Genomic DNA, 15,676 nt, shown 5'->3' with positions numbered 1-15,676 from the left:
TGTATATATGTAACTCCTGGGCTGAAGTGATCACAGCATATGAAAAAAGGATTGTGGCTTGTGCACTTGTAGCTCCCCATCCCATTCCATTTTCTGAACATGGCTTTTGAAGTGCCAGCAGAAGAGACAGAAGCCATGATTTAATGTGACATCCAAACAACAAGCCAGCCTGTTATGTGCATATTCATACACCTGATACAAACCTACTTATCAAAAATGACAGAACTAGCAACTAAAGTGAAAATATTTCATTAATATGCTATAGAAATTTTTACCGTACTGTTTATTATGACCTCATACAGACCGGGCTGGATGGGGCTTTGAGCAATCTGGTCTAGTGGGAATGTGCCTGCCTATGGCAGGGGGATTGGAACTAGATGATCTTAAAGGTTCCTTCTAACCCAAAACATTCTATGATTCTATGATTATTTCACATAATTGCAGCGGATGGAAGGAACCTCAAGTGAACACTGAATCCAACAATTTATAGCTATTGTTTCCACAAGAATTTTAATCATTTTATTTTGCAAGTTCTTTGGTCAGGGTTGCATCTTTTTATACTTGTGCAATTAATACAAAATCTATGTGAATTCTTCTACTTGTAAGTAATGTGAATTATTGAGAATCTCTGAAAATATTCTAACTGTTTTCAATGGAACCAGGCTTATACCACAGTGTCTGAAGGGAAACTGTGTCAAATATGTAAGACATCTCTCCACAGGAAGATTTTTTTCAACTTACTCAAGTCAAATTCAGTACAGTAAATAATGGATTGCTGTTATTAAACCAGTGCAAAATAACATTAAAAATATATGCTTCTGAAGTGTCATTCTGAAAGTATTGCCTCCTATTTTATTATGTTGGCCTGTGACGTCAGAGGCAGCTGTAGGTATGGCAGTAGGGGTTGTACCTTCCCACCAATATTCCTTCACATTTTGTAAAGGATGGACAAATGACAGCAGAGAAACAGTCTGATAAAATGGTGTCTGACATGGAACCATGCAGAAAAAAAAAAAATTGCAACAATTGATATTCATCAAAATTTGCTGAATGTTTGTGGAGCTCTAACAGTGGATGTGAGCACAGTGAGGTGATGGGTGGTATGTTTAAGCAGTAGGTAGAGTGATGTGAAGGACAAGCCATGTTCTAGATGGCCATGCACAGCTGTCACACCATGAAATGAGGAATGCCTCTATCAGCTTGTCTGTCTGAATCAGTTAATGGGGTGACTGTTGAAAAATAGTATTTTGTAACTGTAAAATTATGTTATCAAACAGTTATTGTGGTCTTTGTACCTGCTCTAATTTCTGCAGAAATAAATAGAAGGTATTACATTCAGAGTATATATGTGTATACACTCCTTATCGATATTTTCAGCATTAAGAACAAAAACACTCAAAGCAAAAAAAAAAGACTTCTAGATTAATTTTATCTTTGTAAGATAAAATAAGTGAAACAAATTTATAAGATAAAACCCTGGCATGCCAAGAATACAGTTACCTTTGTATTGCCTAATTTGTTAAGAGATGAAAGATCCAAAATATGTTTTCAATTATATTGCCATTCATCATGCATTACTTGGTAGGCATTTTTCTTGGAACTGTTCTTATCTGTTCAATTATTTTCATTAAAAAGCTTGAAGAGAAAGAGAAAACTTTTTTTTTTCTTGGAATTCCCAAATAATAACGTACACTTGAAGTGTCAAGTTGAGTTTCAGATGAAGTGAAAGCATCAGCAAGCTATTAAATTGATGAATGCATGAAGATGAAAATAATATTCACTACCTTAAAGTGTGGTTAGTAATGCACAACAGCACATTGTGGTACTCTGCATCGTTATCCTCATTTAGCTGACAGGTTAAGAGACTTGCTGAAGGTCACAGAATAGATCAGTGACAGAAGTAAGAAAAGAGAATTCCAGAATCTCTTTTTGTTGTTGTGTTTAATTCTTTTTTTTTTTTTCCTATTTGTACAATCATGTCTTATGTCTGTGACAGAAGACAGATGTCAATGTATGAAATAACGTTCACCTCAAGGTAGAATCATAAAAGGGCATCCCAAAGAGAATTTAAACTGCTGCTCCTGATGCTACTGACCTCATGATTTATCCGATTGAGCACTCTTTTCCTTGCTCTACAGACTTGATCCAAACTTCTGCTGCGGGAAACCAGCAGATCAGAAGTCTGTCCTAGTGTTCACTTTATTCATACACTTTTGTGTCCGTCAAATATTAGTTGTTTTGAATGTTCTTTCTTCTTTCAATTTCAAGATGGCATTTTTGCTCTTGGTTGTTCTGTTTGTTTTTTTGCTTTTTTTTTTTTTTTGCTTTTTTTTTTTTTTCTTGCTGCTCAGCAAGCTCCCAAGATCTTCAGGGCAATGTGGTAGTGCAAGCAAGCCCTATTATCTTTAACAGTTAGGGTCATTACAAGTCTTTTAGATGGTGGCAGACTGTACTTCACATGGCACTCTTGTAGTTAATGAACATATGTGATTTGCATGTCGAGGGAAGGCACACTTCCCTTTGTGTGACTTTCCCTTTCTTGGGACATGTCTGTCATGCTTAATGAAGGGAGCCTGTTGTTTAGAAAGGAGAGAATGAATGCTTAGGTTAGAAGGATGGTAGTTGCATTTCTGTTTATATTAATACATTGTATTTTTAGATTCATTGTTCCACTTTGACTCCATGTCAGAGAACACTCAATGAGCTAATTAGCCATGCATTTTGTCCAGCATAAGAATTGTGATGCCTTAATTCTAGCTGCTAAATCAATCCCATAAAATTTGGCCAGAACAGTCAGAAATCACAGGGAAGGAACATAGCAACATAGATTAAGCCCATAAGTGCTTGAGAAGTGACCACTTTGCCTGAACCTAATCAACTCCAGCACTTCTGTAGATTCTGTAGAATCCCACTGATTCCTAACTAGCTTGCTGGAAACCATGTATTGTGTAAGGACTGTAACAATGGTCCATAAACAGCAGGCATGTAGCTGGACCAAAATCTTCCTGGTGTTGGAGGAGGCTGCAACAGAGTAATTAAAACAATACAGTTTTGCTGCTCTTAGTTATACTGATCTATGTGCTCAGGAGTCTCACTCTTGCCTCAGTCCTATAGCTACGAGCAGAGCACGGTCATCCCTCACAGGAGCCAGCAGCCGTCCCCTTACACAGTACCTCACAACAGAGATGACTCCCTGCAGGAACAGTCATCAGGCTGTAAAAGAGTAAACATGTTTTAAAGTAAAATAAACCCCGTGTTCCAGAATCAATGACGCATGCTCTTTGAACTTTCTTTTAAAATTGCTCTGAAATCATAAGGCTGTTATGGTGTGTTTTTACTCCAAATAATGCATATCATTGTAGCACAAGCCTTGAAGTTAAGTGGCTACTTTAATGAAATATAGTTACCATAGCTACCAGAGGAGAACAGAGAATAACTTTTAGTTCTTTTGAAGCTATGAATTAGTTTAAAAAGAGGAAAAGGAATAAACAAGCATACAGAAGTTTATTATTCAGCGTTTCATGCCTGATCAACTCTAAAAAAGAACTCTCCCTAGACTAGGGCATTAACATTTTCCAGTTGAAATCTGTAATTGCTCATCAACAAACACAAAATCACATTTCAGCTCCTCAGTATGTCTGTTTCCATGTGTTGTTTTTTTTTTTTTTCCTGAGTCAGAGAAGGAACAGATTTTTCCAAAGTTCTGCTTTCAGCATTTTCTTAATAACTGATAGCATTTCTTAGCATTGCTAAGAAGTAACATCCAAACAGGAATGGCTAACCACGACTCATGAAACCTAAAGTCTAACTTTATTATCTGTTATAAACACCATCTTAAGAGCGATGGGAGGAAAATGAGAATTTATCATAGTGAAAATGTCTTCCAGGAGCAGTCTCATTGTTTTTCAGTTTCACATTGAGATGTGCTCTATCCCTGAAGTGTTAATGGAGGTCACTGTTGTTCCTGTCTTTTACTGTGTCAAAGCAAGGGAGTTTCTCCATAGTTGACTATTGAGAAACAAAATGATGCTCCTTCCAGTATATCACCTTCAGCTTATAAGCCTCGAGAACAGCAGTGATTAACAGGACTTTTACAAAGTTTCTGTGTAGTTACAAGGACAGCCTCAATCTTCTGTCATTTTTTTGCATTAGCTATGATTATGCTTTTACCACCAAAATGCATTTATTTTAAAGGTAACAATACAGAGTCAGAGAATAGCTTATGTTTCATCTATATTTATCAGCACTCACTGTACATTTGTGTCTTCATTACCAGGAAATATTAAGGGACATTGTGCCATCTATTCCTGTTTACAGTTTATTATGCAGAGATAGGAAACACTTAGCATGTAAAATGAATGTAGAAATTATTCCTGGATAGAAACACGGACATTTCCCACTCGTTGGCTCTTTCTCCTCCATCACCGGATCAGAGTGTAATTGTCAGTAATCAGGCCTGCTTGCTGCTGATAAAACCACTCTGAATGCTAGCAGCCTTCTTTGTGTGATGACTCAATTATTCCAGAAGTGCCTCATCAAATCTGCCCCATCAGCTGGGCTAATAAATAAGGAGAAGAAACTGGCCCCCCAAAGCAAATTATAAATCCATTTGCATTAACCATTTCGCTGGTCCATGATCTAGGCAGAAATAAGCATGGCAGATTGTGTTAAGCTTATTTGAATATGTTTATAATGTTTACAGCATGCAACCTTTTTTTTCTTTTTTGGTTTTTTTTTTTTTTTTTCACAAGGTGTTGGAATTATCAGTCATGAATAGCATATAAATGCAGTTATGTTAATTACAGAAAAGCCTCGGGCATCTTTGAGGGATAGTTTGTTGCTTAAATCAGGTGAAAGTTAAACCCTTCTGCAAGGTGAAATACGATCTTGCACATGGCATTGGAATTACTGCCATGTTTAAAACAGCGGATGGATGGAAGGGGTGTATTTTTACAGGTAATGGAAGGACAACTGCAAGTATTATAGGGCTGTATTGCACATGACCTCCTGTGCATCTCAGGGTAGAACTAAGTAAGATAAAGTTTAGTCTTATGGTTGGAAAAGAAAATACAATAATATAAGCAGCTACAATCCTGTTTCACATCCCTGCACACTCAATAAAACAAGTGTAAAAACGAGTATACTGCCCCAAGGAAATTGCTTTCTGAAGCTCAAACCATAAAAAAAAAAGCCACACATGTCCAAGCAGTTCCCTTCTGATTTCCAGGACTTCCCATGTCTACTCCAGTGTAACATCAGAAGGCTGAATGAAATTCATCTGTTTACTCATGTGCTGAACATTACACCTGTGTCTAAGTGTCTCACTGAGATGACCCATAAATTTCAGTAGAACTTAATGTGTGAAGTTATGTACTTCAGCATATACAGAATAAAGATCTGACTGCAGTCAAGAGCTCAATATATCTTTTCTTTTTGTAATAGCACCTTTTTTTTTAGATATTTTCTCAAATACTAAATATTATATATTGAGAAAGAGAAATAATTGTCCCTGAAGAAATACAAAAAATATTCAGAGGTCATAGTGGTTAGCCCATTTAATTTGTTTCCTTAGCTATTACTCCCATTCTGACTTAACAAATCATAAACTGTTGTGCGTGTTCATTTTCATATTTTTAATATATCAACTAGTGACGTGATAAATGAGAGAAAATCAAATTCATCTGTTGGAAATTTTATCCATTATATTTTTAAAAAATATTGTTTAGGGTCTTTTACAGACATTGCATGCTTTTTTTGTACTGAAATGCCGGCAGAGAAAACATCCTTAGACTCCTGGTGACAAAATTTTTAACTATACGATATATGCTTTCTCATTATTAAATTTTCAGGAATTCTCTAGTAATCTGACCACAATGTGGACTTTTGTTCATAGACAATTGGTCAATGAGAATGGTTGTTGAAAGGATTTCTCACACATATGTGACAGTGAGGATCAGGACCCAAATTGTAATTCACATCAGTATCCTGGTATGACTCACAGATCATAGTAGGCTAACACTTCAGAATCAGTACACTGATCACATTGCACTAGAAATAGCTATAAACCAAAGAATGAATTGCAAAGATTCCAGGTGACTTCACTGAATCATTACATCAACAAATCAAAGAACTCATTGATTCAATTTTTGTGGGTTTATGAAGTTTGTCATTTTGTTTGAAATGTGATGCTGCTTGAAGTAGAGGGAGATATTCACCTCTCTCAATCTGCATAAGAGTTTAAGAATAGGCAACAGTTATCATCTGTAAATCACAGGTATTTTTCTTTCTTTCCCTATTCTTTATTAAAATAGGTAAATGAATTCATGCACACTATGAAAAGGTTGGGCCTACATCAACATATCCTAAGGGGGTCCTAAGGGGAAGGATCCCTCCAAAGAACCTTGATTGACATAAATTATTTCTATATGATAACCATCAACAACCTGTCATCAGAGCTTCCAGTAGACTAGATAGATGATTTCTGTGGCCTCTTGAGGGTAAGATCTTCATTTTCCAGTCCTCATTGCACCCACTGCTTTGCTCTTTCTTCTCCATTCTTTGCTATACCTCAAAATTTGTCACATGTTCAATTTTATAATGGATAAAATATACTTTAAAAAAGCATTTTTCAATGATATATTCTATAAGATTTAGATGTAAATCAGAACAAACTTTTCCAAAATTAATTTGTTTGATACCTGAAGCATCAGATCCTTGCATTGTATTTGAAAAGTATGCTGCTTCTTGGCTTGTGGACAGGGATGACACACAGTTTATATTCCATTTGGGGTATGTCACATCCCATGACACAGAATAATCCGACACAACCTTTTTATAACATGACAGATGCATGATATTGTATTAGAATTTTTATGAAACACTGTAGCTTAAAATCTGGGTACTCACCCACGAGTCGGCTGTATGGTTGCCAGCACCCTGTTATCTGAAAGAAAGAGAAAATAGCATATTTAAACTTATTAACCAGTAAATTCTGCTTTAGTTAAACACAGAAGAGAGGTCAAATTTTTGCTTTATATAAAGTCTTGCTTCTGTCCTACTATAATGCTTTGCTTTTCAAAGATAGCTGATGATGTTACATACAAGGCAGATGGGAGTAAAAGAGCAAATGGCACTTTTGCATGTAGTTTTCCAGCACAATTTTAAACCCTCCTCTGCAGCCCTGAGCTATCCCAGACTTAAAAAGAGAACTTTCAATGTGTTAGTTTATTATGTAAAGTTAAATGCAAAAAGTTCTGTATATTTTCCTGTCCTTTGTGTACTTTTCCAAGTGGATCTCAGCTGTGCTGTCTTAACTCTCGCTCCCTTAGGATGAGAGACAGCAGATGGGGTTAGGGCAGAGGGCTGACGCTTCTGACAGCAAACGGCCTGGTTGTTGAGTGGAAGCTGTGAGCGTCAGGAAGCTCCTTTTCCCCAGAGAACCAACAAACCACTGAAGAAAGTTGAAAATGAGCCCTTTGAGAAACGCTATTAAAAGTAGTAAAAAATTGCAATTGTGCAGATGATGTGCTGCTGTGTGGTTATTCGGATGCTAATGAGTTTGACATTAGGGAACTCAAAGGGTTTACAACTACTCCCTTATGTGATTTAGTTCTTTATTGGCAATCTTTGAGAAAATAAATGAAAAATATATTGCTAATAAATGCATAACATGATAGGATTTTAGACCAAAACCTGCTAAGTTTTAAGCTTAGGAAGTGATTTGTTCACCACTGTAGCTATTCTAAGAGATCTTTTGTTTTAGGGTTAGTGTATTTTGAACAAAAACAAGACAAGGCAGGTAGATAGTGATAACTTTAATATCCCTTTTTTGTTCCTTACTTTTTTTCTCATTTCTCTTGCAAATGTTGAAAAAGAATAACGGAGAAAGAAGGCTTTAAGGGTAAGCAGCATCATTTCTCAGCAACATATTGGCTAAAAAACAGCTTTAAAAATCTTCTCAGTACTAGGCTGTTTCGCTCTGTTTTTTCTTTCCTCTTCATCTGCTGTCTGTTTTGCTACTTGGTAAAAGCTTATTTATTTTAATTAAAAGTTATTGATGGGATTTAAATAATATTCTATCTACTGGGACTCAAGCTGAATTTAGTTACTCACTAAACTGTTGCCTGCCTGAGAATCCATTTAAAGTGAGGCTTCCCAATTTCAGATATGCAGAATTACAAGTTTTATTGGAAAAACTTCATTGGGTATAATTAAAGAAATAGTTAAAGTTTCACCTCCAAGTTCTAGAAGTTTATCTGCAAACCTTCTCATTAATCTATAAGTAGAATAGATAGAATGAATTAGATAAATCTTACTAAATACACTGGATACTATTTGAAAGCTACCCATAAAACTGCAAGTGAAAGTAAAATTTTATAATTTGATTATTGATGGCAGGAGATATATATATATATTCTCTGTGAATAACTAATCACAGACAGATTTGATCAAGTTGCAAGTGCATTCAACTTTCTTTAAGTGTTCGAATGGTGCAGTTATCCCTTATTTCTGAATGCAAGCTTATCAGTATCGTACGCTCAGACAAAAATTTCAATTCTTTTTCTCTCATAATTATTGTTGGTTTAGCAGGAGTTTCCTTGTAGAAAATAATAAACATTAAGAGTGGAAAAAATCAAAGACATCCCGTATTTGGTTACAGTGAGAATGTGGTCGGTCTGTCCAACTTTGAGCATTGATATTCAAAGCAAAATACATAAATAGATTCTAAAAAATTCAATAATTTTATTTATATAATTATTGAAATATTTTAGAGTGCTTATCGTTTATTTCATACCATGTGCCAAACCATATTTGACTTTGGATTTCTACATAAAAACTGTGTTTTTCTGTATGTGTATTAAGAAAAACTTAAGGTCTGAGTGATAAACTATTGGAGAGGGCAAAACCATACTTTAAAAGTACCACAAGAAAAATAAATTTTCATTATTTCTACTTTTTAAAAACATCATGTACCTATGCCACGTTTTTCATGAAAAAATAATAATTAAAAAAAAAAAAAAGAAAAAAAACCGATTCTTTACCTGTCATAAAAAAAGCGTCCTGTTTCACCTATGTTTTTGGTTATGTTTTCTTTTTCAGAGAATGAATTTCAGGATTATCTGTTAAATCGGGCAAGACATCTTGGGAAGAGTGAACCTGGTCCTTTAGAATCTGCACATATTTTCACCCAGAAACAAACAAAGGTGGGATAATTTCTTTAAAAGAATGAATCTGAATTAAAATGCATCTCCATAGAAGTACTAGATTACTTTGTAGTGTTTTGTGCAATGTGACTGTATTTCCTCTATAGTATCTGCTGTTTTAAGAACAGTAATCTTAAGAATCAGGTAAAATAATAATGAACTATTCAAAAAGATGGAAACTTCTGTAAATACGTAGAAATTCTATTTTTTTCATTTCTATGAAAGAATTATGTTTCTTAAAATTAAATGCCAGCAAGAATACAAATATCTTTTAATCCATATGGCTTCAAAAGTAAGAATGTATTTCATAATGCGTTGCTTAAATTCAATCTGAAGAATAGCTTGTGATTTTTTTTTTTTATGAATGCATATTGATTTAATTTTTTTACTATACATTTTCTGAAAGGTCTTTAGGTGTCAAGGCAACACTTCTATTATTATTTTTTTTTTTTCTGTTTGAATATTGACATATTCTTTCTTCAGTAGGAAGAAAAATGATATTTAGTACAAAGTAGCCCAGGAAATAGTGACAAGACATTAAAGTACACTGGAAATAAAAGTACAGGAAACAAGCCCCCAGAAACTAGGATCATCTTATGCCAAGCTGCATTTTATCATGATGTACTTCATAATTTTTCTGTAAATTTAAAAAGCTAGCAGTTGCCCCTAATTTCATAAAGCTGTATTTCTGCCCTCTAAAGCCTTGGTAAAGCAGACTAATAGAAATACTTGGCACACATTGGTTACCCAAGGGAATAATAGAACTATTTGCTGTAGTCGTTTGGCAAAAGGACATAAACATATGGCTTTGGTTTATATTCAGCACTGCCAGTTGTGCAAAGTTGCATGGATGAAGTATACAACAGCAGTGACAACTCAGAAATCAGAAGTGAGAATCAAAATAAATCATCCTCGTTACAAAGTTATTCAAGCTTGTCTCTGACTTAAGGTTTATTTTGCCACTGAACATTTTCAAGTAGTGCTTTCAACATTAAAACATTATCTACATTTCAAAATTATGTACAACCCACAGCCAGTTGTTGATGATTTATGTTATGCTTTAAAGTTTGCACTCAGTGGATGTACTTGCTCATTTTATTTCCCAAGAAACAAACACGTGAACTAGTTATTTCCATGACATTCAACTTCCTCTGATAGAAATCAAGAATAGCATTGTGTAAACTTAAGCAAAAGTTTCAAAATAAAGATGGGATGACTACTTAAGTAAGATTCATCAATATCAAATAACAAGGTTTGTTTTCAGTAGTAGCCTTAAAGAACACTTTCTTTGTTTTTCTCCTTCCTGGGTATCAACTTGTGATTAAAAGAAAAGAAGAACAAGCAACTTTAAGCCACAATGCAAATAATGTTCCTGAAAATTGTGTCTTCATATCTTTTATTATTTTTTCTTCCAATAATCAGAAGATAGAAGCTTTTCCTAAAAGTTGTTAATTTGTGCTTTCCATTTTCTTCTTGCTCTGTAATTTTCACTATCAGTCTTTAGTGAATTCTTAATATTAAAAAAAAAGCTATCTTAGAGTGACAGAAAGATACACTTAGCACACATACGTACACAAACAACCGAATGCTACTCTGTACTTACTGATAGGATGTAGGAAATCTTTTGCTTTATGATACTAAAAAAAAAAGAAAACAAAACAAAACAAAAAAAAACCTTAATGTCAGTATTCTGTTTTTGTATGTTAGATTCTTAAATAACTTGTTAAAAAGAAATAGTAAAATGTGGCTACTAACAGCATCGAAAAATATTGCCGTAATAATATTACCTGTTGTCAGGAGAGACACATGCTATGTCATGTCACCTTGGGGTACAGGTAGAGCATAGAGATGTTTGCAGTGCAAAGCAGTGTCTGACATCAATTTTGAAGTCTGTGGCTTGTGTTTTAGAATTAAGGATGGACTTGTGTGCCTTAAAAGGCATCATTCTTTTTCTGACTAAGTTCATTAGTCTAATGACAGATGTAGACGTTATCTCTATACGAACACATGTAGATTACAATGAAAAGAAAAACTATTCTTTTCAGAACTCTCAAAATCAGCAAAGTTTTGTCACTGAGAAGTTACTTTCCATGTTTCATTTTGAAAACCAAACATAACTTTTTGTTGGAAAATCCCAGGAAAATGTCAACTTTTTACATCTTACTTCTAAATAAACTGGTGATTTAGTTACACAAAAGGAAAGTGACCACTCCAGGAACGTGAAATGCGCTTATGTGAAATCATTCATGCTTGTTCAGAGAGCAGAGCAGAAATAAGAAAATGCACTTACTTGCATGTATCAGCAGCACTGTCCTCACGGCATCATTTATTTCACAGTAACATGCTGTAAAGCTATCCTACCAAGATAGAAGTAACAATTTTGTTTCTTAAATTGAGAATTAAAAATGTGCAATTAAATTGAAATAATTATTTTACTGTTATTATTAACAGTATTATTGCACATGCCCTGTTTCAGTTGTCATACTCTTGGATTCCATTGGATCAGTGCATGCATTTGTGAACAGACTCTGGGCGCACATACACACACACACGCACACAAGAAACTCAGAGCCAAATCCTGATTCTTTCCATCACGGAAGTATTTTCAGGTGTTGCTCTTGAAACTTCTTATTGCAGTGTGAACAAAAATAACATTTGGTTTTTGTAGCCTGAAGCTCTTAAACAGTTTGCTGAGAAAGTATGATTGCTGCTTTTCACCAGTAAATTCATCTGGGGAACATGAACACACTGTAACAGTCATATGGCAAGTTACTGTAACTTCAGCTAAGCAGAATTTGTGATATCGTGACTCCAGTCCATTTACTAGGGTCTAGTTACTGCCTTAGCCTTCTGTCTCAACCACAAATGAAGGAAGAAGAGAGGGAGTATCACACTGAAATTCACAAAAATCAAACAGCATTCATAAACACTGACGTTTGTTGGGACATACATTCAGGAAAAGCATTCAACATTAACATCTAAAATACATTTCTAAATGACAGGAATATAGCATAACTGAAGGAACTCTGAGGAAGGTATTTATTTCTTAGATGACTTTCCTAATGACTTAGGACTGTGTATCTGCTAACTCTCTTTTTGTCTCTGTGTTTCTGACTATTATCTCTTACTAATTCCTTTTGAGTCCATTAGCCAGTTTCAACTCAATTTGAAAAGAAAGTGCTTAGATGAATTTAAATCCTGTCATATCAGAGAATCTACTTAAAAGTTCATAGAATCTAGCTATAGAGTTAGTGGAATTAGTTTCACTATGCATAGAATTACTACTCATCACTATTAGATATATTTCTACTTGTGAATCTTGCCACTAAAAAATATGGGAATGCAGCTCAGAGTAAAAAATTCCTGGCCATTGCTTAGAGATTATCCTGATGGATAAAAACATTTACAGGAAGGCATCATGTATGGATTTTGTAAAGAGAAGAACTAGCAATCTCTTATGACTGTTTGTCTTAAGACAACGTGTGTACTGGTAGGGAGGGCTGACCATCCTTGAATTTGGGAGCATGAATCATCATCCAAAATCCATCCAGTCTTTCCAGTACACTACAGTAATAAGAATGTCTCTCAAATTCAAATCCTGATAGCAATTGCCTCATAAAAAAATTAAGGCAGAATTTCTTATTTAGTTTAACACTTTCATTATTCCAAGGATGTTTTAAAAGTTTGAGTACTTCTTGCTGACTGCCTGTGGCTGTAATTTCATGTAAAACAATCACTATGCAGATAAAAATAATAAGGGAGAATCTTTCTTTTTTTCTTTCTTTTTTTTTTTTTTTTTAGTGTCAGGCAATCTCTGGAAAAAAAAAAAGAAAAAAGAAAAAAGGAATAATGTATTTAAACTTTGAGAATTTTGGTGACATACTGTATTCATTTACTTTTCTATAGATTTAAAGCTAATGATACGTGGGACTTTAGTAAGTTGTTTTTATGCAATGCATACATGATGATTCTTTTAATATGTGGCTTGCAGTGGGCTAAACAGCACAATAAATTTCAGAGTTGAGTTGATTAAACATCTCTCATAATTTCAAATTATTGCAAGGAAAGAAAATCAATAGAAAAATCACCTACATTGATTTTACTGTTCGTTTTCACTCATTGTGCAGTTTTTAAATATTCATCACAATGTAACATGCTATTTAGACCAAAGTAACTGCTGTTCAGTAGAAGCAGTGGACACTTTCTGTTTCATAATTAAAAGAGCAGCACTGTGATTGGTGTGGTATTTATTATGAAATGATGACAAAGGAGTACCAGTGGTTTTAATAGTTTTAGCTTACAGGAGCTGTTGTTAATTTTGTCTGTAGAGTTGCAGGTGAAATAATGCACAGTGGATAAATAGTCTATATTGGTTTAACTGAACATAATATATAGTGTGTTCTGGAGTTGTTTGTCTCAATAGACTATAGTAATCAAAAGTAATGAACCTATTATGTGCAGGACCTTGGAGAGCATAGAATGGCAGTAAAAGTGTGGCACATAAAAGGTTTATTAAAGGAAATTAAAGTCCATCATTGCCACACCTGCTCCCCTATTATAAGTCTATGGCAGGTCAGTGCCTTCAATCACAACTCAGCATCAGAGAACAGAGCCATGTTTCCCATTACCATTGCAGTCGCATTGCTAAAACTCGCTCTCCAGGTTTTAAGGATAGTGACAAGTAAAGGCTGCCAGCACCACTACTACGTAAACACAAACCACTTGTGTTACTTCCCTGCTAATAATCAACATCAGATGTAAATTTAAACAGAGAAAAGATAACATTATCTGGGTTTGAAATGAATTTCAATCAATTTATACTTTCATTTCAGATATCATTAACCTGGGTTCTAGAATTAGACTTCCTCAAGTACATGAATAGCCTTTTCAACTACTTATGTTCTCTCCTACAAATAGGTATTTTTATTCCCGTTATATATGATGCAAAACCACATGCAACAGTGAAAAGGGGAAAAAAACAGGAAAATAGAGAAATGTTTTTTAACCTCTGTCAAGGCTCACTTTATTCTTTCATTCTCAGGTCAAATTTGTCATTCAGCAATGCTCATTCAGATTCAGACCTTCAGGACATCTCAGTTGTCTGAGTCATGTAAAACTAAAAATAGAACATCATCAGATCTTCAAACTCTATGAATAGAAAAAGGTACAAACAGCTTCTTGCATCTTCCCTCTATGGGGGAAATCAGTACTGCTGATCTTCAGGGAAAAAAAAAAAAAAAAAAAAAAAAAAGAGTGAAATAATGGAGAGAGTCTATCGACACAGTTTTTTGTCTTGTCACCTTTTGCAGGAAAAAATTTGCAGTTGTTGCAGTTGTTGGGCATAGAGAACTTCTGGTACCCATAGAATCTAGTTATCTATTGCCTGAAAGAGTTACATAAATCAGATGCTGATGCACGCAGTTGTTCCTGCATACTGATCTGCAGAATGTTGGATCATTACCATTTCACAAACAGGGAAACTACAATTAAAAACAAAGATAGGTAGTAAGATGCTACCATAATATTAAGAAGAATTACAGAATTCCTGCTGTTTTGCCTAGGCAAAAATTCCTCATGACAGATTCTTCCACACACCTCCCTGGACATGCTCAACATTACATGGTTAAACAATCTGCTGTATACCACTGCAGCTCTTCATGAAATCTTAATCCCTTTGAATTTCAGGGGTTTGTAATAAAATCCATGGATTGAAAACCTGCCCCTACAATTATGGATCTGGGCCAGATCCAAGACCAGAAGGTACATATTTCCACTGCTAGTTTAGATGTAGCCAAAAGTGTCATGTGAACAGCCATTCTTGCAAGGTCTCTCTTATTTCAGTTAGAAATCTGATGGCAGCAGCTTATACTTTTTTTTTCTTTTTTCTTTTTTCTCTTTTTTTTTTTAATGTAAAATACAAACCTGATCTTTTGTTCCTCCAAAGCTTTATACACATCTGTAATGATTTCTTCCACTTGAAGTTCTACAAGATTTGAGATTTGATTAAGTGATGAAGTGTTCCCAAACTGGACATGTGCTGTAGTCAGCATTCAAGCAAGAGTGTTTCATGCTCTAAGAATGAAGCTGTCAGACAGGTTCCATTGCAGCTCTTCTGATACGCTTCAGTTACAACAGCTATGTAGGATGCCTGTAGGCACTAGTGTTTCTGGAACCTTTTCTTCCAGGAGGTGGATGTTGAAAGTAGTAGTCACACAACATTGCCATTTCTAACCTTATACCTTCAGCTAACACCTGTAGACATTGTCATTAAACCTAAAGAGTCACTCATTACCATCACTTTATTAAACAAATCTGTGCCATTAAAGGTATCTCCTAGGTATTTACTAGATATTCACAGATGGCTTTTTATCTCTTTGACAAGATTAATAAGGCATGATTATTCTTCTTTCTATTACTGTCTAGCCTTTGGAAATGTGAAAAAAAAAAGCGTTGGAGATTTTTTTTCTCAATGG

The 15,676-nt window shown here is 34.7% G+C and overlaps 1 protein-coding gene across 1 annotated transcript in view; it reads left to right on the top strand.

Annotated features, from left to right (window-relative positions):
• The window catches only part of ST18 (ST18 C2H2C-type zinc finger transcription factor), a 168,249-nt gene that overhangs the window by 81,362 nt on the left and 71,211 nt on the right, over positions 1-15,676 (top strand). The window contains exon 2 of the mRNA XM_085221091.1: positions 9,100-9,203. Coding sequence (XP_085077217.1) covers positions 9,100-9,203 — 104 coding nt within the window. The remainder of the gene's footprint in view (positions 1-9,099; positions 9,204-15,676) is intronic.

This window comes from Meleagris gallopavo, chromosome 3 (genome assembly GCF_905368555.1).
Source record: "Meleagris gallopavo chromosome 3, MGAL_WU_HG_1.1, whole genome shotgun sequence".
Lineage (NCBI taxonomy): Eukaryota > Metazoa > Chordata > Aves > Galliformes > Phasianidae > Meleagris > Meleagris gallopavo.
Note: the sequence above shows the minus strand (reverse complement) of the source record. Positions and strands in the feature narration are given on the sequence as shown.